The 23,407-nt window shown below is 43.3% G+C and overlaps 1 protein-coding gene across 1 annotated transcript in view; it reads left to right on the forward strand.

The window, feature by feature from the left end:
* LOC126482139 (synaptic vesicle glycoprotein 2C-like) overlaps positions 1–23,407 on the forward strand; it is a 173,853-nt gene that overhangs the window by 88,216 nt on the left and 62,230 nt on the right. Inside the window, exons 5-7 of the mRNA XM_050106116.1 lie at positions 5,956–6,077; positions 11,696–11,937; positions 22,824–23,005. Coding sequence (XP_049962073.1) covers positions 5,956–6,077; positions 11,696–11,937; positions 22,824–23,005 — 546 coding nt within the window. The remainder of the gene's footprint in view (positions 1–5,955; positions 6,078–11,695; positions 11,938–22,823; positions 23,006–23,407) is intronic.

Genomic DNA, 23,407 nt, shown 5'->3' on the forward strand with positions numbered 1-23,407 from the left:
GTACATCCTCAGAAATTTCTTCCTCAAATTAAGGCCAGTATTTGATATTATTAGACTTCTCTTGGCCAGAAATGCCTTTTTTGCCATAGCGAGTCTGCTTTTGATGTCCTCCTTGCTCCGTACGTCATTGGTTATTTTACTGCCTAGGTAGCAGAATTTCTTAACTTCATTGACTTCGTGACCATCAATCCTGATGTTAAGTTTCTCGCTGTTCTCATTTCTACTACTTCTCATTACCTTCGTCTTTCTCCGATTTACTCTCAAACCATACTGTGTACTCATTAGACTGTTCATTCCGTTGAGCAGATCATTTAATTATTCTTCACTTTCACTCAGGATAGCAATGTCATCAGCGAATCGTATCATTGATATCCTTTCACCTTGTATTTTAATTCCACTCCTGAACCTTTCTTTTATTTCCATCATTGCTTCCTCGATGTACAGATTGAAGAGTAGGGGCGAAAGGCTACAGCCTTGTCTTACACCCTTCTTAATACGAGCACTTCGTTCTTGATCGTCCACTCTTATTATTCCCTCTTGGTTGTTGTACATATTGTATATGACCCGTCTGTCCCTATAGCTTACCCCTACTTTTTTCAGAATTTCGAACAGCTTGCACCATTTTATATTGTCGAACGCTTTTTCCAGGTCGACAAATCCTATGAAAGTGTCTTGATTTTTCTTTAGCCTTGCTTCCATTATTAGCCGTAACGTCAGAATTGCCTCTCTCGTCCCTTTACTTTTCCTAAAGCCAAACTGATCGTCTCCTAGCGCATTCTCAATTTTCTTTTTCTTCGTACGTAACTGCGGAAATTTTCTGGTGTAGTATTTTGTGCACGGATTCACCTCTCAACTATGTCGGTCGATGGGGGTGGCCAAATCATTCCCTCTAATTGTCCTGGATGGTTTTCAAATCAATCGCGAACAATTGTGGCTCGGTGACACGCCACATTTTCATACATAAAAATTCCATCGTTGTTAGGAAACATGAAGTTCATGAATGGTCGTAAATGGTCTCCAAGTAGCCGAACATAAACATTTACAGTCAAGATAAGTTCAGGTGGACCACAGCATCCAGTTAATTCCATGTAAACACAGCCCACACCATTATGGAGCCACACCAGCTTGCAGAGTGCCTTGTTGTCAAGTTGGTTCCCTAGGTTCTCGGGGTCTGAGCAGATTCGAAACTTACTATCAGCTCTTACCGACTGGAATCAGCACTCGTCTGACAAGGCCATGGTTTTCCAGTCGTCTAGGGTCCAACCGATATGGTCATGAGCCTAGGAGAGGCACTGCAGGCGATGTCGTGCTGTTAATAAAGTCACTCGCGTCGGTCGTCTGCTGCCATAGTCCATTAACGGAAAATTTTGCCGCACTACCTTAACGCATGCGTTTGTCGTACGTCTCACGCTGATTGCTGCGGTTATTTCTACGCAAACGCCACCGCTAACAATCGTTAAGTGAAAACCTTTGGTTCTTGCGTTCTCTGTGGAGAGAGGAATTGCTTGAAATGTGGTATTCTCGGCACACTCTTGACAATTTGAATTGTGCAATATTGAAGCTCCTAACAGTTTCGGAAATAGAATGATGTCCTATGCATTTAGTTCCAAGTCCCGCTCCACGTTCAAAGAGTAGACTCCCGTTGTGTGGCCATAATCACGTCGGAAACCTTTTCACATGAATCTCCTGAGAACAAATGACAGCTGCGCCAATTCACTGCCGTTTTGTACCTTTTGTATGCGATACCATCGCCATCTGCATATGTGCATATCGCTATCCTATGGCTTTTGTCACCTCAGTGTATACTGTCTCATGGCATGGGTCTACTTGATTAATTATCGTATTTCTTGTATGATGACAGGTCGACGTATCCTTTGTAGACATTCGAGACTAATGGCCTAAGTAAAGGCATTGTGTTTCATCCTTCTCTTTATTTTATCTGACACTCATCTAGAACAGTGCAAAATTATACTCCACAAGCGATCGTTGAGTCGTTAACACGATGCAAAAGCTTGTTTACCATTTGATTGTTAGGTAGGAGAAAAGCTCTCACAGAACAAATCGCCTTTGACAATGACAACTATGTAATGGTCACTAATGAGAATGAAATTTACTCTCCTTTCGACAGATACGTACTGTAGTTTTTGGGTTTAAGCATCTCACAACATTCTTCAAATTCTTATGCAGCGAACCTGGACTGCAGTCCTTACACTTCAGCACCTGATCTGCACAGAAAGATTCTAAAGGCTTCTGGCTTAGCCTGTAGCTATGTGATTATTCCTGACGTATTCCGTCAGCAGTTCCAGTCCACGAAGGAAAGCAGCAAAGCTCCAAACGAGCTTCGATAATAGGAGAGGGACACTGAAAGCGAGTCGTGAGTCGTGGTAGAAGTGTTCCGTTTATACTTAAGGCATAGCACGTCTGGGCGCGAGCTCTGCTAATTGATGAACATAACAACGAACTTTGAAAAATAGCTGTGGCACGAAAGTTTGACGAAAATATGGCAAACTCTTTAATGCTCTGTGGCGTGGGCATCACAAGAACATGGTGCCACTATGTGAGGAGCTAGCAGGAAACATAAATCGATCGGATTTGGCTATCGGGAAAATGCATGTCTCAGACAATAACTTTCGGGAACCGTACCAATTTCTTGGATTTCCACCTTAGTACTGGATCACCAAGGATGGTAAGTTAATTAATTTTCGTTATGATGGTGCAGAGAGTTGTTTTACTTGATAACTTACATACTGACGCAATTAGGTGATAAACTGGATAGGGGAGGGGGGTGGGGGGTGGGGGTGGGGGGGTGAGGTGAGGGGCGTACTACTTGGCCACGACAAAGAAAGAGACACTGTATGAGACAATTATACACAGAACAAAATTTGAATCAGTATAGTAAAACATAGCAAGTGTCTTTGTGCAGTCTTTGTACCGAAACTTATCCGTTTAACAATACAAAGCTTTTACAAATGCAGTGGTTTTCTGGATCTGATAGTAATATATGCTCTTGGGTTGTCGATGCGAAACAGCATGAATTGCTTCATAAAGAGATGCCTCACCCAATCTCGCTCCTTGTTCACCCTATCTGGTCTCTTGCGATTACTTCTGGTACCCACACATGAAAAAACGGCTCGTAAATTAAAAAAAAATTCTGTTGAACTTAGGTCATCATCGAGACCAGGGGAGTAATTTAAAGACTATGACAACTCTTCTTTTTAGTAGTGGTTAAAAAAAGTTTGAGGCTTTTTAATTGTATCCCCATTCGTAGCTCGAGTTAGGTACTTGAAAAATAATGACGTGCTTGTAAAATTTATAAAGAAAACCTAAAGTTGGGAATATTGCAGAATCACGTTAACTGACTGTAAGTAAACTGTAACAGTCAATAACATCATGTACCTGTTGGGAACATCTTATTTATTACGTATCGAGAACTCGCTGGCAGTACCTAACGCTGCAGCAGGATCCCTCACCCATTTTGACATTAAGACATAAACCTTCATGCTGTATGCACGTACTTCGAGCTCTAGAGAACGAGAATGTCAATTTTCAGGACGATTTCTTACTCTCTGGTGAAGTTTACGCTGATGTGGAGCATCATGATTCAATCTAAATGCCAGATCAATAAAATTTTAGAACATTTCTCGTGGAGAAAGACAGCGGTCTGGCTAATATAGTTTAAAATGGATTCAAAACATTCTTGAACATAATAAAATAATTTATTTGCAATGGTCATCGGTGACGATCTTCATACCACTTATACCATGATGGTAGGCGGTGGCGATGAACGAAGCAGGTGTTTTGACTCCACGACCGTTACTGGAATTTCGCCGGGTGACCATATACAGTTAGTGGTTACCGAGTCAGCCCCCGGTAGCTGAGTGGTCAGTGCGACAAACTGTCAATCCTAAGGCCTCGTGTTCGTTTCCCGGCTGGGTCGGACATTTTCTCCGCTCAGGGAGTGGGTGTTGTGTTGTCCTAATCATCATCATTTCATCCCCATCGACGCGCCACTCGCCGAAGTGGCGTCACATCGAAAGACTTGCACCATGCGAGCGGTCTACACGACGGGAGGCCCTCGTCACACGACATTATTATTGGTGGTTACCGAGCTGTTCCGCAGCTGTTTTGTGTGATTATATCACACAGAAAATGTTCGTGTCGTTTGTTATTCGACTATCAGTTTATACGTCTCTCACGACACCTTTTTCACCGGAATCACAGTAGTAAATACGAAATTACGCAAAATATTAAACTTAAATGGAACCTCAGGACCGCTACAGTTGCACGTTCGAATCTTGCCTCGGGCATGGATATGTGTGATGTCCTTAGGTTAGTTTAGTTTAAGTCTAGGGGACTGATGACCTCCGATGTTAAGTCCATAGTGATCAGAGCCATTTGAACCATTTAAACTTAAAACTGAAAAATAAAACATTCTCGTATGTCCTGGGATTCCTAGGATCAATATCTTGCCAGTATCGATATCGATACCAGGCAAAAATTCTCGAGATTTTCAATTACCGGGATGGATTAATTCTCTAAATACGTAATTAAGTTTGATGGAACCCTCAGACCGCGAGTCCTATTATCACTTAGCCAATTTTTGTTTTAGAATCGCGTAACAAACTGAGGCGCACTGCACCAATACCAACCTGCCTTAGCAACGAATTCTGTTTTCGCACGTGGGTACTTATTGAACCGTTCATCAGCAAAGATCAGTCCACAGATCGGCCCTCTTGGCACGGTCAGATACAACGAAAGCCCAAAATACCTGGGAGTCACTCTGGACAGAACTTTGACATACAAAAAACATCTTTCCAACTTGGCCAAGAAGATACAAACACGAGTGAACCTTGTGAGAAAGCTGGCAGGCAGTACACGGGGAGCAACCACACCAGTCCTCCGAGGAGCATCCCTTGCACTGGTACACTCTGCAGCAGAATACTGTGCACCAGTTTGGCTCCGAAGCACCCACGTAGCGGAAGTAGACGCCCAACTGAATACAGTTATGGTGAGAGTAATTAGTGGTACAGTCCGGTCTACACCTACTTGCTGGCTACCAGTGCTTTCAAACATCTGTCCACCAGACCTCCGTCGAAAGGCTGCTCTTTACAACCTCTGTCAGCAAGTTTCTGAAAACAACTCGATCCCTCTCCATGACGATTTGCTATCACTGCCCAGGAAACGCCTCAAATCTAGAAGACCAGCATATGAAATGGGAGTCCAAATGCTATCCACAGGATTCAACCAGGACGCAGAGTGGAAACGTGAGTGGCAAGCTACAAGAACCCGAAACCACGAACTTGTAGACAATCCAACAGTTCCAGTCCCAGGCTTTCACCAACCAAGGGAGGTGCGTGTGCAGTTTAACAGATATCGGACCGAAGATGGTGGGTGCAAATACAACATGCACAAGTGAGGCTTTTCAAGTGACAGTGTGTGTGACTGTGGTGACACCCAAACAATGAGCCACATCGTGAATGACTTTACAATCAGACGCTTCCCTGGTGGCATTCAGAAGCTCCATCAAGCATCCTACGAGGCACTCCGCTGGATCGAGTCGATCATCCGAGTGTATTATGAGCCGTTTTAAAACTTGTGTACTATATATAATTTCATAAGTTCATTTTTATATATATTTCTTTGTTTTGCTAAATGTGTATTACTGCAGTTGATGCATAAGATAATAATATAACCTTATTGAACCTCTCCCGTATTTGACTTTATCTCAGCGCTTGGGAGACTTCACTGAACAGCTCCATATCGAATTCATTGTAAAAATTTTCCCAAATGTTCATTTCTACTGCTGACACAATTGAGTATGACTCAAGGCTGTAATGCTTCTTGCGATTCATGAATATCTCTTCTTCCAAGGATATCTAGTTAATTATGTGATTTGCATGCACTTTACGTAATTTGTAAGGACCTTTTGATCGCTATTTTATGTTTTGGCTGCAGGGTGTGCGGCCCGTACGCCATGCTGATGTCGTTCTTGGCGGAGTTCCACAGCACCAAGTACCGCTCACGCTGCATAATGTTCACCGGCATCGGAGTCGCCACCGCCAACTACCTCATTCCCTGTGAGTGGACACTCCTTGGTTATCTGAATCTTTAGCCAGTAACACATATCTCTCAACTAATCAAAACCTAGTTTTGTATAGGCATACAGGGTGAACTACAACTCGTATTAAAAAAAAAAAAAGTAATAAAACTTGTTCGCCTCGAAGGGGACATCCAGTGACAATTAACTCGACTCCCCTGTCCCACTCTCAGGGGCGGAAGGGGGTGAACTTTGAAATCTTAAATAGGAACCCCCCCAATTTAATTTCGGATTCGTATTCCTCGGAAAAAAAACTTATAACATTCGTATTCAACATTTATTTCGTTGGATGACAGATGGCGCTCTAATCCATAACAATAAAAATGAGTTGAAACCCGTCGAACCATGATAATGTAACAGTTTTTCTAAAATATTTAATGAGAAACCGGTTTTATAGCATAAAAAGACGTTCATTCTCAGAACATAATACTTGTCCACATTATTGATATAATTTCTTTCACAGCTGATCGACGCCTTAATCTATAGGGATTCTTCACTGACCAATAATGAGTATTACTCCGGTGTAGTTGACGACAATTCGTAAAAGTTGGTTCATCAGTCAAAAGTATCTGTGAAATATATTCATCATAGGCCGCTAGTTGTTGCTGTACGCAACTGTTGTACTCCAAGAGATTTCTAAATTCTTCCTCATGTAGTTCTTAATGGAACGATAAGTGATGTGGATGGAATTTATGTTCATGCAGTATGCGCAGAACACTTCTTTGCGAAATTCCTACAACTCGTGCGAGATGCTGATTACTAATGTACTTTTTGCTATAATAAACCGGTTTCTCATTAAACATTTTAGAATAACTGCCTTTTTAACTTCCTGGGATCTAATCTGGTGTGTATTTCTTGAAATGTTATTAATTATCAACGGTTTGTAACCCATTTTTATATTTGTCGATTACATCGCCATCTATCGCAATCCTGTGGGTGGGGCAGCGGAATCGAGTTAAGTGTCACTGTATCTGTCCCTTCGAGCCTTCGAGACGAAAAACTTTTATTACAACCAATTTTTAATCCAGTTTGTTCCTTTCCAGATATTTCCAAAAACAGTTTTAAATTTGTTTTGTAAGCTTTATGTAAGGTATCAAAGTCCCACAGGTTACGTATTTTTGTTATAGATATTAGAAATGCTATTGCTGCAGTTTTCGTGTCGAAGACTGGTTCGATGCGACACTCAGCGCTAGTCTGTCCTCAAGCCACTTTATCTCTGTATAACTACCGTAGTCTACATACAACTTAACCTAATTACTATAGTCTAGCCATAGTCTGCCTTTATGACTTTTACACCGCACCACTCCACTCCACTACGCTACTTTTACTTTCTTTTATTTTCATATTATAGCTCCTTTTTAAGATCATCTATTCCATTCACCTCTATCAAGTCTTTCCTCGTCTCTGAATAAATTACTGTGACATCTATAAACATTAAACTTTTCTTTCTTCTCGCTGTACTTTAATTCTTCTCCTTCCACCTTTCACAGATTAGAACTACCGACTTTTCTGGCTGGAGTTCCATTCTGTAACCGGTTGTCCAAGTTCCTTCTTTCCTATAGATTTTTATGGTAAGCCAATGTTTGGAATCTTTGTTTTTTCCATTTTTCCAGATGTTCCTTCAAGTTTTGTTTCTGTCCTTCGGTTTTGTGTTTTTTCTGCAAAAATATTCACCTCTTGCCTAATTGACTATGTGATCAAAAGTATCCGGACACCTGGCTGAAAATGACTTACAAGTTCATGGTGCCCTCCTTCGGTAATGCTGGAATTCAGTATGTTGTTGGCCAACCCTTAGCCTCGATGACGCTTCCACACTCAGAAGCGTACGTTCAATCAGGTGCTGGAAGGTTTCTTGGGGAATGGCAGCCCATTCTTCACGGAGTGCTGCACTGAGAGGTATCGATGTCGGTCATTGAGGCCTGGCACGAAGTCGGCGTTCCAAAACATAACAAAGGTGTTGTATAGGATTGAGGTCAGGACTCTGTTTAGGCCAGTCCATTACAAGGATGTTACGTCGTGTAACCACTCCGCCACAGGCCGTGCATTATTATGTTATGCGTTATGTTAAAAGACGCAACCTCCACCTTCGAATTGCTCTTCAACAGTGGGAAGCAAGAAGGTACTTAAAACACCAATGTAGGGCTGTGCTGTGATAGTTCCACGGAAAACAACAAGGGGTGCAAGTCCCCTCCATGAAAAACACGACCACACCATAACACCACCGCCTCCGAATTTTACTGTTGGCACTACCCACCCTGGCATATGACGTTCACTTGGCATTGGCCATATCCACATCCTGCCATCGGATCGCTGCATTGTATACCGTGATTCGGCACTCCATACAACTATTTTCCACCGTTCGCTCGCACAATGTTTACGCTCCTTACACCAAGCGAGACGTCGTTTGGCATTTACGGGCGCGATGTGTGGCTTATAAGCAGCCGCTTGACCATGAAATCCAAATTTTCTCACCTCCCGCCTAACTGTCATAATACTTTCAGTGGATCCTGATGTAGTTTGAAATTCCTGTATGATGATCGGGATAGATGTGTGTCTATTACACATTACGACCCTCTTCAACTGTCAGCGGCCTTTGTCACTCAGCAGACAAGGTCGGCCTGTACTCTTTTGAGCTGAACGTGTGCCTTCACGTTTGCAGTTCACTATGACATCGGAAACAGTGGACCTAGGGATGTTCAGGAGTGTGGTAACCTCACGTACTGACATATGACACAAGTGACACCCAATCACATCACCCAGTTCAAAGTCCGTGAGTTCCGTGGAGCGCTCCATTCTGCTCTCACTATGTCTAATGACTACTGAGATGGAGTACCTGGTGGCAGCACAACGCACCTAATATGAAAAACTTATGTTTTTGGGGGTGTCCGGATACTTTTGATCACATAGTGCATTTTCATTAGGAATTCTGTCCAGCTTAGTGCAACCTCTGAATGCTCGGAAGAATTTCATTTCAACAGGCGAACAAGGCTAGACTCTTTTTTTCGTTTACAACGCAGGATTCGCTGCTGCATAGTAGAACAGGCAGAGCCACCACCGTACAGAATTTAATGTTTGTCTGTCTTCGCGTTCTTTTGATGTTCAGCTTGTAGCGTCACATAGGTTCTGATATCTCCGTAATTAAATACAAACATCCTCACCTCCCTTAAAAGTGATACAGTTCCCTAGATGACTGAAGCAGTGAACGTTTTCCAAAACATAATGTATCTTCAGTTAGAATTTTGTTTCCAACTAGAGGTTCCCCATGGAACACCATTGTATTCCTTTATTTCCTGTTCTACTAAAATTATATCACAGTTAAATTTAAAAGCTGGATGGATTTTTGTACTTCGTCTTCAGAATTTGCAATTAATACTGTGCCAACAAGATAAAATAGTCTGTTAATGTGCAGGGTATTTCTCAATCTTTTGACGATTTCAAATCTCAATAATGCGCTCTAGAAATAAGCCGTCTATTACTAGTGTGTAATGTCAAGTTTAATTCCATATATGGCTACAGGTCAGTAATCATGTCGTACTGGTCAAAGTAAAATAGTGCGTTCGTGGTGAAGCGCTATTTTCGTTACGACGAATATGTCGTGCTTGTACAACGTGCCTTTCGTAAGCATCTCGAGATACAGAAGCGATATCTAGTACCTGCTCGTGGAACAATATTGAAATGAGATACAAACTTAGGCGCAATTGCCAGTACATCGAATCGAAAGTCAACCGCCCCTCGGAAACCCATCCGGACCCACGAGAAAAGATCTCACTCGCCTTATTTAACTGTACTAGTCTCTTGGATCTGGATTTATTTGAAGGCGAGGCTTTACTTTGGCCGGCCGAGAAGCTTGCAACAGTTAAAAGGTCGACTCCATAATGAAATGTCCGGAATTCTTCCGGCTATTACGAAAGATATATTCAAAAACTGGATGAAACGCTTCAAGCGTGTAGCTGGGAATGATTTTCATTTGTTCGGTGTAGTATTTCATGAGTGAACTTGAATAAATGTTGTACTTTGTGTAAAATTTCCAACTTTGTTTCGCGATTATTTTGCCTGTCATCCAAATTTGAAATCGTCAGAACATTGTGAAACACTCGGTAATCATTTTTTTTGTACGAATATCTTCTGGCTCTATTTCTTTCAATTTTCAGATGCCATCTACATAAATATTAAATACAGTATCCGATGAAGTATACCCTTCCATCACGCCTAGCCTTATTAAAATCTTTTACTTATGTAATTGCGGATGTGAAGCGTAAGATATGTTCCATTTTACAAAACCTTGATGCATTTAATCAACTGACTTGAGGATCCACGTTTTTTCATAATTTTTCACAGGATTTCTCTATCCACCCTGTCAAATGCTTTTTCAAAATTTTTGAAAACCGTGTAGGTTGGTACTTTAATTCCTTTCCGAAATTTCTTCTTTGTTTTCTTCATTTCTGGCTCAGTGTGCAATTAATAACTAAAATACGGCATCACTTCCTTTTCAATCACTCCCTAACTGGAATGAGGTTTTCACTCTGCAGCGGAGTGTGCGCTGATATGAAACTTTCTGACAGATTAAAACTGTATGCCGGATCGAGACTCGAACTCGGGGCCTTTGCCTTTCGTGGGGAAGTGCTCTATCAACTGAGCTACCCAAGCATCACTCACGACCCGTCCTCACAACATCAATTCTGCCAGTACCTCGTCTCCTATCTTCCAAACTTCACAGAAGCTCTTCTGCGAAACTTTGCAGAACTAGCACTCCTGGAAGAAAGGATAATGCGAAGACATGGCTTAGCCACAGCCTGGAGGATGTATCCAGACTGAGATTTTCACTCTGTAGTGGAGTGTGCGCTGATATGAAACTTCCTGACAGATTAAAACTCCTTTCTTCCAGTAGTGCTAGTTCTGCAAGGTTCACAGAAGAGGTTCTGTGAAGTTTGGAGGGTAGGAGACGAGATACTGGCAGAATTGAAGCTGTGAGGACAGGTCGTGAGTCGTTCTTGGGTAGTTCAGTTGGTAAAGCACTTTCCCGCGAAAGGCAAAGGTCCCGAGTTCGAGTCTCGGTCCGGCACACAGTTTTAATCTGTCAGGAAGTTTCTAACTGCCTACATATGCCAGAATGCAATTGTGAGAGTCGGTTTCTTAAGTTGCTGATAAACTTTCGCTAGCTTCAACATATCAAACAGTGTTTGGAGCTATCATTGCCGAAATATATCTTTCCAAATCTAGAATAGCAGTAAACGTCAGCTTCTACCAATCATTCTATGCTTGTACATGTACTTTGGGGTGTTACGATTTTGTAACAACGTTCATCACTTAGTCTTTCTTGTCCATTTCCAGCAACGCCACCAACCCTTAAAACATTCCGACAGAATCTACAGGTACAGGATCAGTAATGAATGTCTATTTGCTATACTTCAACCTTCCCTTTCCCTACCGAAGTTTCCCTAAATCGCTTGAGGCTAATGGCAAGAGGAATCCATATAAAAGGCAAGGACTAATTCCATTCTCCATTCTTCCTCAATCCGAGGGTGTTCCCCGTCTTTGATGACATCGTGGTAATTATCTAAATGTCTAAATGTTTGAAGTGCCGGTGTATCTTCTCAGCGTTCGCGCTGGCTCTGCTGACGCAGACGTGGGGATTGGAGGTGGGCAGCGGCCTGGTGCTCAAGCCGTGGAACGTGTTCATCATGGCGTGCTCGCTGCCCGCGTTGCTAGCTGGCACCCTCATGTCTTTCTTCCCGGAGACGCCCAAGTTCCTCATGTCGAAGGGCCGCAACGGGGAGGCGCTCGCCGTCTTCCGCAAGGTCTACGCCCTCAACACCGGCCGCAGCCCTGACTCATACCCGGTGAGTCACACAACCACACCTCTCTGTACTACCTGGGTGGGATACTATGGACTAGCGGAACTGTACTTCCAGACTCCTGGCGTCTGCATAGTCCACCATATCGTAGTGAGGGAGAAAGCCGAAAATTTTCTGTTGTATGCGTGACATGTCTGCCACTTAATCGTGAACACTGGTACCCTAAAACTAAGCTGTACTGAATGATCTTCGCCAGTTATAGTATAGTATGGTGTGGTAATTGTAGTATGGTAACTGTAGTACAGAATAGTAATTTAAATGATAGGTCCAAGTTACCTAAAATCATGTAGACACCAGAATATTAGAGCAGACTTGATGTACCGGGTGATCAAAAAGTCAGTATAAATTTGAAAACTTAATGAACCACGGAATAATGTAGATAGAGAGGTAAAAATTGACACACATGCTTGGAATGACATGGGGTTTTATTAGAACAAAAAAAAAAAAAAACAAGTTCACAGAATGTCCGACAAATGGTGCTGGACAACAAAACGTCAGTGACTGCGCATGGCAATCGTGTATAAAAGGAGCTGTAATGAGAGAGAGAATCAGATACGCCAGCAGTTCACGTTACCTGAAAAGGCGCTTTTAGTGAAGCTGTATCATCAGAATGTGAAATGTGCTAGTTCAGCGTTACGAACCTATCGCCATAGGAAGAGGATTCGAACGGGTAAAGGGCCGTTGACAAATGCAGCTGTGGCGAGAATGATTTCGAAGCCCAAAGCCACGGGTTGTTTAGACGATAGACCCCGTAGTGGCCGACCGAGCACAAGGTGCAATGCTGCTGCGACAGTTAAGGAAGAAATGGAGACTGTAGCGGGTTCGTCTATGCACGGGGAAGTCAGCGCTCGTGCAGTCGCACGTCGCACCGGCATTCCATACGCTACTGTTTGGTTGGCACATAGGCGTACCCTCCGATGCTATCTGTACAAAATCCATCGGCGTCATGAACTGTTACCCGGCGATTTAGTGAAGCGGAGGGCATTTGTGGTGTGGGCGTTTCAAAAGATGGCGGAAGATGACGATTGCTTGAGTAACGTGTTGTGGTTCGACGAAGCTCATTTCACGCTCCGAGGGTCGGTCAACGCCCACAACTGCAGAATTTGGGCTACCGAAAATCCTAGAACTATCGTGGAAACTCCATTGCACGACGAGAAAGTTACGGCATGGGTTGGATTTACCACATCTACCGCTATAGGGCCTTTTTTCTTCGAGGAAATGCGTGATTCTGGTTTTGTAACTGCTACTGTGACGGGTGAGAGGTACGCCGATATGTTTCAGAATCGCATCATCCCTAGCCTGACTGATAAACACCTGCTGGAACGTACGATGTTTATGCAGGATAGCGTTCCACCCCATATTGTTAGACGCGTGAAAGATCTCTTGCGCGCGTCATTCGGTGTTGATCGTGTGCTCAGCAGCCACTTTCGTCATGCTTGGCCTCCCAGGTCCCCAGACCTCAGCCCGTGCGATTATTGGCTTTGGGGTCACCTGAAGTCGCAAGTGTATCGTGATCGACCGACATCTCTAGGGATGCTGAAAGACAACATCCGACGCCAATGCCTCACCATAACTCGGGACATGCTTTAGAGTGCTGTTCACAACGTTATTCCTCGACTACAGCTATTGTTGAGGAATGATGGTGGACATATTGAGCATTTCCTGTAAAGAACATCGTCTTTGCTTTGTCTTACTTTATTATGCTAATTATTGCTATTCTGATCAGATGAAGCCCCATCTGTCGGAAATTTTTTGAACTTTTGTATTTTTTTGGTTCTAATGAAACCCCATGTCATTCTAAGCATGTGTGTCAATTTCTGTCTCTCTATCTACATTATTCCGTGATTTATTCTGTTTTCAAATGTATACTGACTATTTGATCACCCGGCATTTTAAACATAAAAGTTGTGCAACAGATTCATCTATCTTTCAGACAATAAGAGATTCAGCCTTCAGTTGCAAGGTATTTTTTTTTTTACTTTACCTAGGTTTCGATGCCAATAATGGTATCTTCTTCAGGGCTGTAAATTAACCCATACAGACATATATTAAACATTGAAATACTTCGTCAATCTAACGATTTCATAATAAGGAAAATCGTGATACTTACAAAAATTAAATTGTTTTGAGGTCCAAACGTTGGCCATGTCACAAAATAAAACTAATACAGAATAAAGACACATAATCATAAGATTACATCTGTCAATACTAAAAACAATAAGAAAAACGTAAACGCAGCTACGCCTGCCAGGAATAAGTGTCACACGTAAACAACAAGGAAACGCCGGCTGGTGAGGCCGAGCGGTTCTAGGTGCTTCAGTCTGAAACCGCTCGACCGCTACGGTCGCAGGTTCGAATCCTGGCTCGGGCATGGCTGTGTGTGATGTCCTTAGGTTAGTTAGGTTTAAGTAGTTCTAAGTTCTAGGGGACTGATGACCTCAGATGTTGAGTCCCATGTGCTTAGAGCCATTTGAACCATATGAACCAGCAAGGAAACCAGACGTCGCGAGCAGTTCCGTAGCGAGGCTCGGCCAGCACTAGGGACAAGATGTCTCAAAATTACTTAACGCAACGTAAATTGTAAACAAAATGTGACAGGAAACAGTCTCTTCATCTTGTGCTTGTGATGTCGGAGTGTATACCTGCACTATTTTTGTTGTTAGCGTTGGTTTGATAAGAATAAACTTATCACACTCTCCGCCTTCCTATTGATTGCGAATTATATACCCGTTATACAAAATTTCTACTTCTGTTGTTATTACCCTGTCTGATCAGAAATCTTAATCTGCTTTCTATATGATTTCACTAACCCCAAATATTAAGATTAAGCCTTTTTCTTCACAGGTTTTCTAACTTTACTACCACGTCCATTATTCTATCATTCCACATTCCATCCGGTAGAATGTTACCGTTTCGTTAGTTATCCAATATTTTTCTCATGATCACCTCTGTCAAGGCAATGCCTTCCTGGAACTCTGAATGGGGACTAATCCGAAATCTTTTACCAATGAAGAGATGATCATGATACTGTTTTCAGTTTCTCGCTACAGGTCTGTGGATACACTTTCTGTGCCTCCAGTGCAGAGCAGTAGCTTATTAACTCATTTAGGAGCAGTTTCACACCCCAAGGGCAAGAGCGTGCCCTGAAACGGTCTCTTTGACAAGGCCTTTGTCAGAACAAGAATGACTCTTTATACCGGAAAACTTCGGCCACTTTTGCTGATGATTTTGATTCAGAATTTGAGCAATGGTTGTGTTCGAACAAAGATCCCAAGACGCTCTCATTATTGGATACAGACGCTACCCTTTAGAACACATTCTCCGTAAGTCCGAACATTTTGTAAAACAAATACTGTACATGGAAGATTATTCACCGAGCTTACAAAGTCGTGGGATACCTCGTAATACCGTGTCTGACATCCTTTCACCAGGCGTAGTGCATCAGCTTTTCGTGCCATAGACTCAACAAGTTCGTTGGAAGTGCCCTGCAGAAATATTGAACCACGCTGCATCTACAGCTGTCCATAGTTACGAAATTGTGGCCTGAGTGGGATTTTGTGCACGAACTAATCTCTCGATTATACCCCACAAATTTTCAATGGGATTCACTTCGGGAGCGCTGGTTGAGCAAATCATTAGCTCAAATTGTCCAGAATGTTCTTCAGACCAATCGCGAACAATTGTGACCCGGTGACATGGCGCATTGATATCCGTAAAATTTCCATCATTGTTTTGGAACATGAAGTCCATGAACTGCTGCAAATGGTCGCCAAGTAATCGAACGTAACTATTCCCAGTCAATGATCGGTTCAGTTGGACCAGAGGAGTAAATCCATTTCATGTAAACACAGCCCGAACCGTTATGGAGTCACCACAAGCTTGCACAGTGCCTTGTTGACAACTTGAGTCCATGGCTTCGTGGGGTATGCACCACACTCGAACTCTACCATCTGCTCTTATCAAAGCATTCACTTCGGTCGTGTAATGCCATAGCCAGTTAACATCTAATTTCGCCTCACTGTCCTAATGGATACGCTCGTTTAACGTGCGACATTGATTTCTGCGGTTGTTTCACGCAGTGTTGATTGTCTGTTAACACTGTCAACGCAATGGAAAGGCCGCTGCTCTCGGTCGTTAGCTGAAGGCCGTTGGCCACTGCGTTGTCCGTGGTGAGAGGTAATGCCTGGAATTTGGTATTCTCAGCATTTGCTTGACACCCTGGATATCAGAATATTGAATTCCCTAACGATTTTGGAAATAGAATGTCCCACGCGTCTAGTTGTAATTTCTAATCCGCCTTCGAAGTCTGTTAATTAAGGTTTTGGGCCATTGTCGGATATCTTTTCACTCGAGTCACCTGAGTACAAATGACAATTCCGCGAAAGCACTGCTCTTTTATATGTTGTGTACGCCATACTACCGCCATGTGTTCATATCGCTAACCCTCGACTTCTGTCACCGTCGTGTAAATGAATTGCTTACCACATTATGTCGTTGACATAAAATGCTGGATCTCTTCCCTCACTGCCTGGATTATGAGAGAGATTAAAAATGGTTCAAATGGCTCTGAGCACTATGGGACTTAACATCTGAGGTCATCAGTCCCCTAGAACTTAGAACTACTTAAACCTAACTAACCTAAGGACATCACACACATCCATGCCCGAGGCAGGATTAGAACCTGCGACCGTAGCGGTCGCTCGGCTCAAGACTGTAGCGCCTAGAACCGCACGGCCACTCCGGCCGGCTCCATCTCATCCACTCCCTCTCTGTGGCCATCTCTTCCTCACCCTTCTGTCTCCATATCCTCCTCTCTCTGTCTGTTTCCTCTAGCTCCATCTCTCTGTCCAACTCCTCCTCCCCCTATCTCTGACCATCCCCTCCTTCCTTTGTCTGCTTCCCCCTGCCCACTCTACCTGCTAATCTCTTCCTCGTAGATGGAAGCATTTCTCTATCAAGTGAAAGAAATCTCTTTTTCTCAGTCTCTCAGGCCAATCCTCTGCAGCTGCCTTCTATTTCCACCTATTCCTTCCCCCTCTCTGTCAATCTGCTCCTGCCCCCTTTCTTTGTCTATCTCCTCCTCATCCATCTCTCTGTCCATCATCCCACATCTATCTGTCCATCTCCACCTCCCCCTCTCTTTGTCCATCAACCTCTATGTCTGCTCCATCTGTCTACATCCTTCACACCCTTTCTCTCTTCATTCTATACTCCTTTCTCTTTCACTGTCCTTCTCACCCCCCCCCCCCCCACCTCTCTTCCTCTCTTGCTCACCAATGCTCACTGGCACATGTAGCCACAACAAGGCATGCTAGTATTACTTGTATGTGCACAACACGCTTCCTCCCCTCTCTCTCCATCACCTCGTCACCCATCTCTGTCCTTCTCTTCCTTCCCCTCTCCATCACTTTCTGTGTCCTCTCCATCCATATCCCTTTCCCCCTTTTTCACTGTCATACTGCCCCCTCTTTCACTATCCTTCTCCTCCCTTCCTCTCTTCCTCATCTGTGCCCACCTGCATGTTTAACCCTTGCAAGGCACGCAAATACTACTAGTATAATATGCCTGCCGTTCAGGGCAGCCTGCATATCAGACGAAAAAACAATTTTTGTCTGGATGTGAGCTCTCATATGTGTGTGTGTGTGTGTGTGTGTGTGTGTGTGTGTGTGTGTGTTTGTGTGTGTGTGTGTGTGTGTGTGTGTGTGTGTCTGTCTGTCTTTCTCTGTGTGTTTGCTGTTAAGCTCAGATATTTCCTGAATTACTATGTTCCCACCAAAATGATGTGAGAAGGTTCTCACTAACTGAATCATAGCAATTTTTCGTAAGTATATTAATTTAAGATATATCACTTTTTCAGATGTAACTGTAATAATTTCTGCTGCTAGCTTACTTTTAAAAGAGATGAATTCAATGGCATTTCAGTCTTCAAATTGCAATTAGTACCGACAGGAATATTATAATATCAAAAATCAAAACTTATTCGTTTTGGACATGAAACTGATTGCTCTGTTATGAGGAAGCTCGTGTTTTTATACAGAATGGTCACATCATACTTCACGCTAGAGCAGCTAAGATGGTCTATTTAGAAAAACAAAATAATGGAGAAATATTTTATTTGAAACTGAAGCCGATACACTATTCTTGTGTACATGTGGTTGAACCAGGACACCAGCTGGAAGGCAAAGGACGCGCCATGTATTGATCATTCACCAGTCAACCACAGTATCTGTTCTGATTCTCATTAGGTTAATTGTGGATTACGATCCGTAACTGTGATTTAAATTGGTTGTTTGTGTAGGTGTAATATGCAACCAGTGGTTTTTTAAATTTGACGAGATATATTGTACTATCAACTAGTTTTCGAGCCACTACAGACTCATCATCAGATGAAGGTGTTATATGACGATCATACCTTGGCGCTGGCGGATATGTGGGACATTCAGCTAATGAAAATTTTTGTCAGAACCGTGAAAGACAGGTTCACATCAAAAACTGATTGGCTTTGTGAAACATGGGATTGAAGTACAACGGGCAGGTTAGGGGTCAGATGGAAACAGATGAATTAGTTGGATTTGGGGGGGGGATAGGGGGAGGGGGAGGTGTGTAAGACAATAGGTAGAGGCTGGGACAGGGGGAGAAACCGGAACTGCAAGATTTCAGGAAGGTATGGAGGGGAACAAAGAAGGAAGGGGATTCGGAATGCTGCTGCAATGGTGCATTTTCACTAACTTTAATAACAAACATAATAACATTTATATTACAACAGAACTGACCATGTTTTGCTTCCAAGACATTATTATCTTTCAATATAGACTATTACACTGAACCTCTTGAATACGTTTACAAGTATAACAAAGTCATTAAAGCATATATCTGGGCAGGGAAGGGGGGAGGGAGGGAAGCGGAGAAAGAGGGAGTGAAAAATGCAGTATGCAGTACACAACATTACTCAAACGCAATATGCCACTATGTGACATTACTCAAATACATATTATAAGGGGGCATTCAAAAACAAACGACCCGGAGGAATAATTACAGAAACCAGTACCTGTATGTTAGAAGTATTGACCCTGGCTGTTGAGACACATGTCCCACTGTGACACAAGGCGGTGAATTGCTGTCTTATAAAATTCCCGGGGCTGCGATGTTAATCAGTTTCGCACGTACAGCTGGACGTCGTCATCCAAGGTGAATCGGAAAGGTTTTTGACCAAGGTGGCCCCCTTCTGATTCACTTCCTGCATCATGGGACAACAGTGAATGCCCAGCATTACGCGCAAACCTTGGCCACCCTTCGCCAAGTGATGAAATCAAAAGACCAGGCAATCTCACCCGTGGGGGTCATTCTGCTCCACGACAGTGCAAAGCCTCATACGGCCAACACAGTCACGGCACTCCTGCAGAAATTCAAATGGGAGGTTCTCGGCCACCCTCCATACAGTCCGGACCTCTGTCCCTGTGATTACGCCATTTTTGGTCCCCTTGAAAAAGGCTCTGAAAGGCAAACGATTCACCTCGGACGACGACGTCCAGCTGCACGTGCAGAACTGGTTAACGTCGCAGTCCCGGGAATTATATGAGACAGCAATTCACCGCCTTGTGTCACAGTGGGACAGGTGTCTCAACAGCCAGGCTCAATACTTCTAACATACAGGTACTGGTTTCTGTAATTATGCCTCCAGCTAGTTTCTTTTTTGAACGCCTCTTATATTTGAAGAGGAAATTTTGTCTGCATAACCAATATATAACAGGAAAGGAATGTACACATCTTTAAGTTTGAAATAAAGTGTAAAATGAATTACAAAGCTAAAACTTTCTTGGACCACAGATGTGTCACGTCTAAAGGACAGGACATGATAAATAACAAATTTCCCAAACGCGTTGAGAGGGGGCTTTGGGAGTGGGGAGGAGATGGGATGGAGGATAGGGGAAGGAGCGGGGGTAGGGGTTGGATGGATAGGCGTAGAGGGGTGATAGAAGGAGCTAATGCCAGGGAAGGGGACAGATGAGACGGATGCTGAATTAATTGCGGGAGTTTTAAAATAGGCAGAAGGGACGGGCTCTGTTGGAGGTCCGAGGAACTGGAGCTATGTCTGAGCACATTACTTGCGGGGGGGGGGGGGGCGGGGGCAGGGGAGGAAAGTAGGAGAATTCACTCTAAATAAAGAGGAACAGTGTGTGCATGATCCATATGTAACAGAAAAAAAGTACTTGTAATGTGGTAGGTTTGTGCGTTATAAAAGCTATGTCTTTGTTTGTCTTGATGTTTAACCTCAACGCCATCTGTCGCCAAGTTAACATAATTTGGTCTTCGAGTCTGTTATCTTCATTCTGGAATGTGAAGTTTGGAAATAACATCTTTTGCTAATATTGCCTAACGCAACTGCATATTCGACTCTACGTTTTTCCTTTGTTGCTCGTGTACATGAGCTTCGGTAAGCACATATTTGTACTTCCATTACTGATGTTACTTTGGGCTCGTAATTATTATGTATTAGCTTTTCTAATTTGTCTTATGTGTAAATTATACTACAGTTACCTGAGGATGATGACTCGAAACGTGACATGAACAAAGTTTTTAGCGATCAAGACGGTTTCCTGTCCACAAGCAAGTTGTGAGCCATGTACCAATGGTGCTGGTACATCTACATATGCGCTAGTGGTACTTCCTCTAGCAGAATTGTTATAACTCCGGTAGCAAATGGTACGTATCTTTCGTTCACAAATGTTTCTTCATTGAAGTGAAGACCAATAACGTAGTCTCCAATAACCGAGCTTCGGAGGTTCACACTCTGCTGTCTCTGTTGTAGAACTTCTCTCAACCAGTACGGACACTCAGCGGACTAATAATGTATATTTATTACTTACCGTTTCCCATGGTTTTTTAAGGTTGTTTCATTGACAGAGAGAGTTATTCGAAGAAACAACCTGTTGTCCTGATGTCACATCATATCCGAGAGAAGAATTTCATGTGTCGTCTGCAATCCCCCCCCCCCTCCTCCCCCCAACTAATTTGCTAGTGAAGTCACATGTTATGTAGATGGAAGCTCATTGCGTTTAAATTGCGATCACCGCTGGGCTGACTTATTCCCGAGGAAATCGCAACATATCTGGAGCTAAAATTTGAATTGAATGCAACAGCTATCAGAATAACTATTCGTTGCTCGTTGCGGGCTTACTCTTTACAGTCCGCTCAGTAATGCAGTTTCCTTACAATTATAATTTTTCTCACATTCGCTGAATTTTCATTACACTACCTGTCGAGATGCCTTCATATATACAACACAACTGTTCTTTTTGTGTTCTCTCTGTACCTTCTGTAAAGAAGCAGCATATGCAGTTACACCTGGTTTGTGACAGAAGTTTACGTTTTTCAAAACAACCATCACTCGATACACAAGAACACCACAGAAAGAGTGGAAGCTGGTGTCCCTTTTTATACCGTTTTCGCAGCGGTACAACACTCTTTTTCCTCCGTGTCTGATGTGACGTACGGGGTAGTTATAATTAAACTTTTGCTACTTGAGCCAGTGTAAAGGGAAAAGTGTTTAACGTGTGGGTACCTAACTTTATAGAATGGTGTTCAGACTGTGCGCTGCAGGATTTTAGTTGTTAGTATCATGACTTGCCGTTAGGCGCCGGCACTGGTACGGCGAAGTAGGGCTGAAACACAGCATTGGTGTACATCAAAGTTACATACAGGAAGCGTGAATGTGGACATGGTGAGCAGTACGGGCTTTACTCACAAAGCTGTTTTCAGTAATACTGCTGTTGCTCTTCGCTAGTATTGACGCATTAAAGGAATACAGAGCGATCCTTTTTCCGCCCCGCGCTTGAAGTACATGATTCGGAAGTTCGAATTAACTGGCAGGTTGGGAATCACTCCTGGGAGAGGCAGACGGCCAATGGCGCCACAGATTGTCGAAGAAGTTACAGTTGCCATGGTTGAGAACTACAGACGCAGTGTGAGAACTTCAAGCAGCTTACGAGTTGTGCCACAAGAGCCGAGCAGTCCATAGTCCGCTGTTCGAAAAGTGCTACAAGTAATCTCTACTGCAGTTCCAGGCTGTTGTGAATGCAGACGGTTGTCACACTGAGCAACGTTCGTAAGCCGTAACATAGACACTGTATGCAATTAACAAAAGATAATTTTATCATCTCATGTGAAAATTAAAATTGAATTCTTTCAGTGGTTTATTCGTTGTTTCTCTTCGGCAAGTTTCATTGTACTACGATCACTTGTTTTTCATGGGGGTCCTCTCAAGTAGCGAAAGTTTAATTATAACCGTCCTGTATTTCCTTATTTGTGTATGGAATCACCAACTTCCACATATGACAGCAATCGATTTCACGTTCAGAACAGATAAATTCTAAGTTCTATACGTTATAGTTACTCCGCAATTAGTCATCGGATTTTGAAAAGTGGAGGGCCTGTTGCATTCGGCTCTTTTAGAGTAACGATATCAGCAGCAGAATCTACCCTATCCCCATTTTGAATAGAACAAAAAAGATGCAGTGGAATGTGCACTAGTATGAGATTTCCTGGTGGCTTAAAAAGGGCCTGAGTTCAAGCCCCAAGCCGGCACACAATTTTAATCCGCCAGGAAATTTGATACTGGTATCTGTCACCCAGTAACTCTCACCATCCATTTATCATTGCAGAGTTGTACTGTCGGAAATATTTAGTTCCCACCATTCGGTGCTGAACTCAAAATAACTTAGGATCCAAAGCTTATTGAACACATTATGCATTAAACGGGACCACTTACGTAGGCACAGGTAAAGACTACACGGGCAGTGTCACATCGTTTTGAATAGCTGGTAGCTCGTTCGTCTAGTGGGGCAGAATGGATGGAATGCTCTCGTGTGCAGGTGCAGCGGCTGGTGGACGAGCTGGAACTGCGCAAGGCGTCTGTGGCGAGCACCATGAGCGTCCACCAGAGCGCCATCCAGGGCCTGAAGAACGCCTGGCTCCAGATGCGACCCCTCTTCGTCATGCCGCAGCTGCCCAAGGCCGTGCTCTCCTTCTCCATACAGATCCTATGCTTGTTCAGGTCGGTGACACGAAGCCTAAAATATTTTTACTGGAGGTGTATTCTCTTGAGGTCCACAATACAGTATACTGGACTTCACTTTATAATACTTTTCCCGCTAGATGTGAAAACTGTAGCGTGCATTGCCTATTGTAACAAGGCAGATATGACATCTGGCGGTCAGGCAATGAAGGGTTTGGAACACTGAAGTCGTACTCTGGAATATTGTGATTATTCTAAAGAAATGGCGCCACAAAGAAGGAAGTCGATGCGTGAGCGTACCAGATGTAAGCAACATGCACTGAAGAGCCAAAGAAACTGGTACACCTGCCTAACATCGTCTAGGGTCCCTGCGAGCTCGCAGAAGTGCCACTACACGACGTGGCATGGACACGACTAATGTCTGAAGCAGTGCTGGAGGAA

Source organism: Schistocerca serialis, chromosome 5 (assembly GCF_023864345.2).
Source record: "Schistocerca serialis cubense isolate TAMUIC-IGC-003099 chromosome 5, iqSchSeri2.2, whole genome shotgun sequence".
Taxonomy (NCBI): Eukaryota; Metazoa; Arthropoda; class Insecta; order Orthoptera; family Acrididae; genus Schistocerca; species Schistocerca serialis.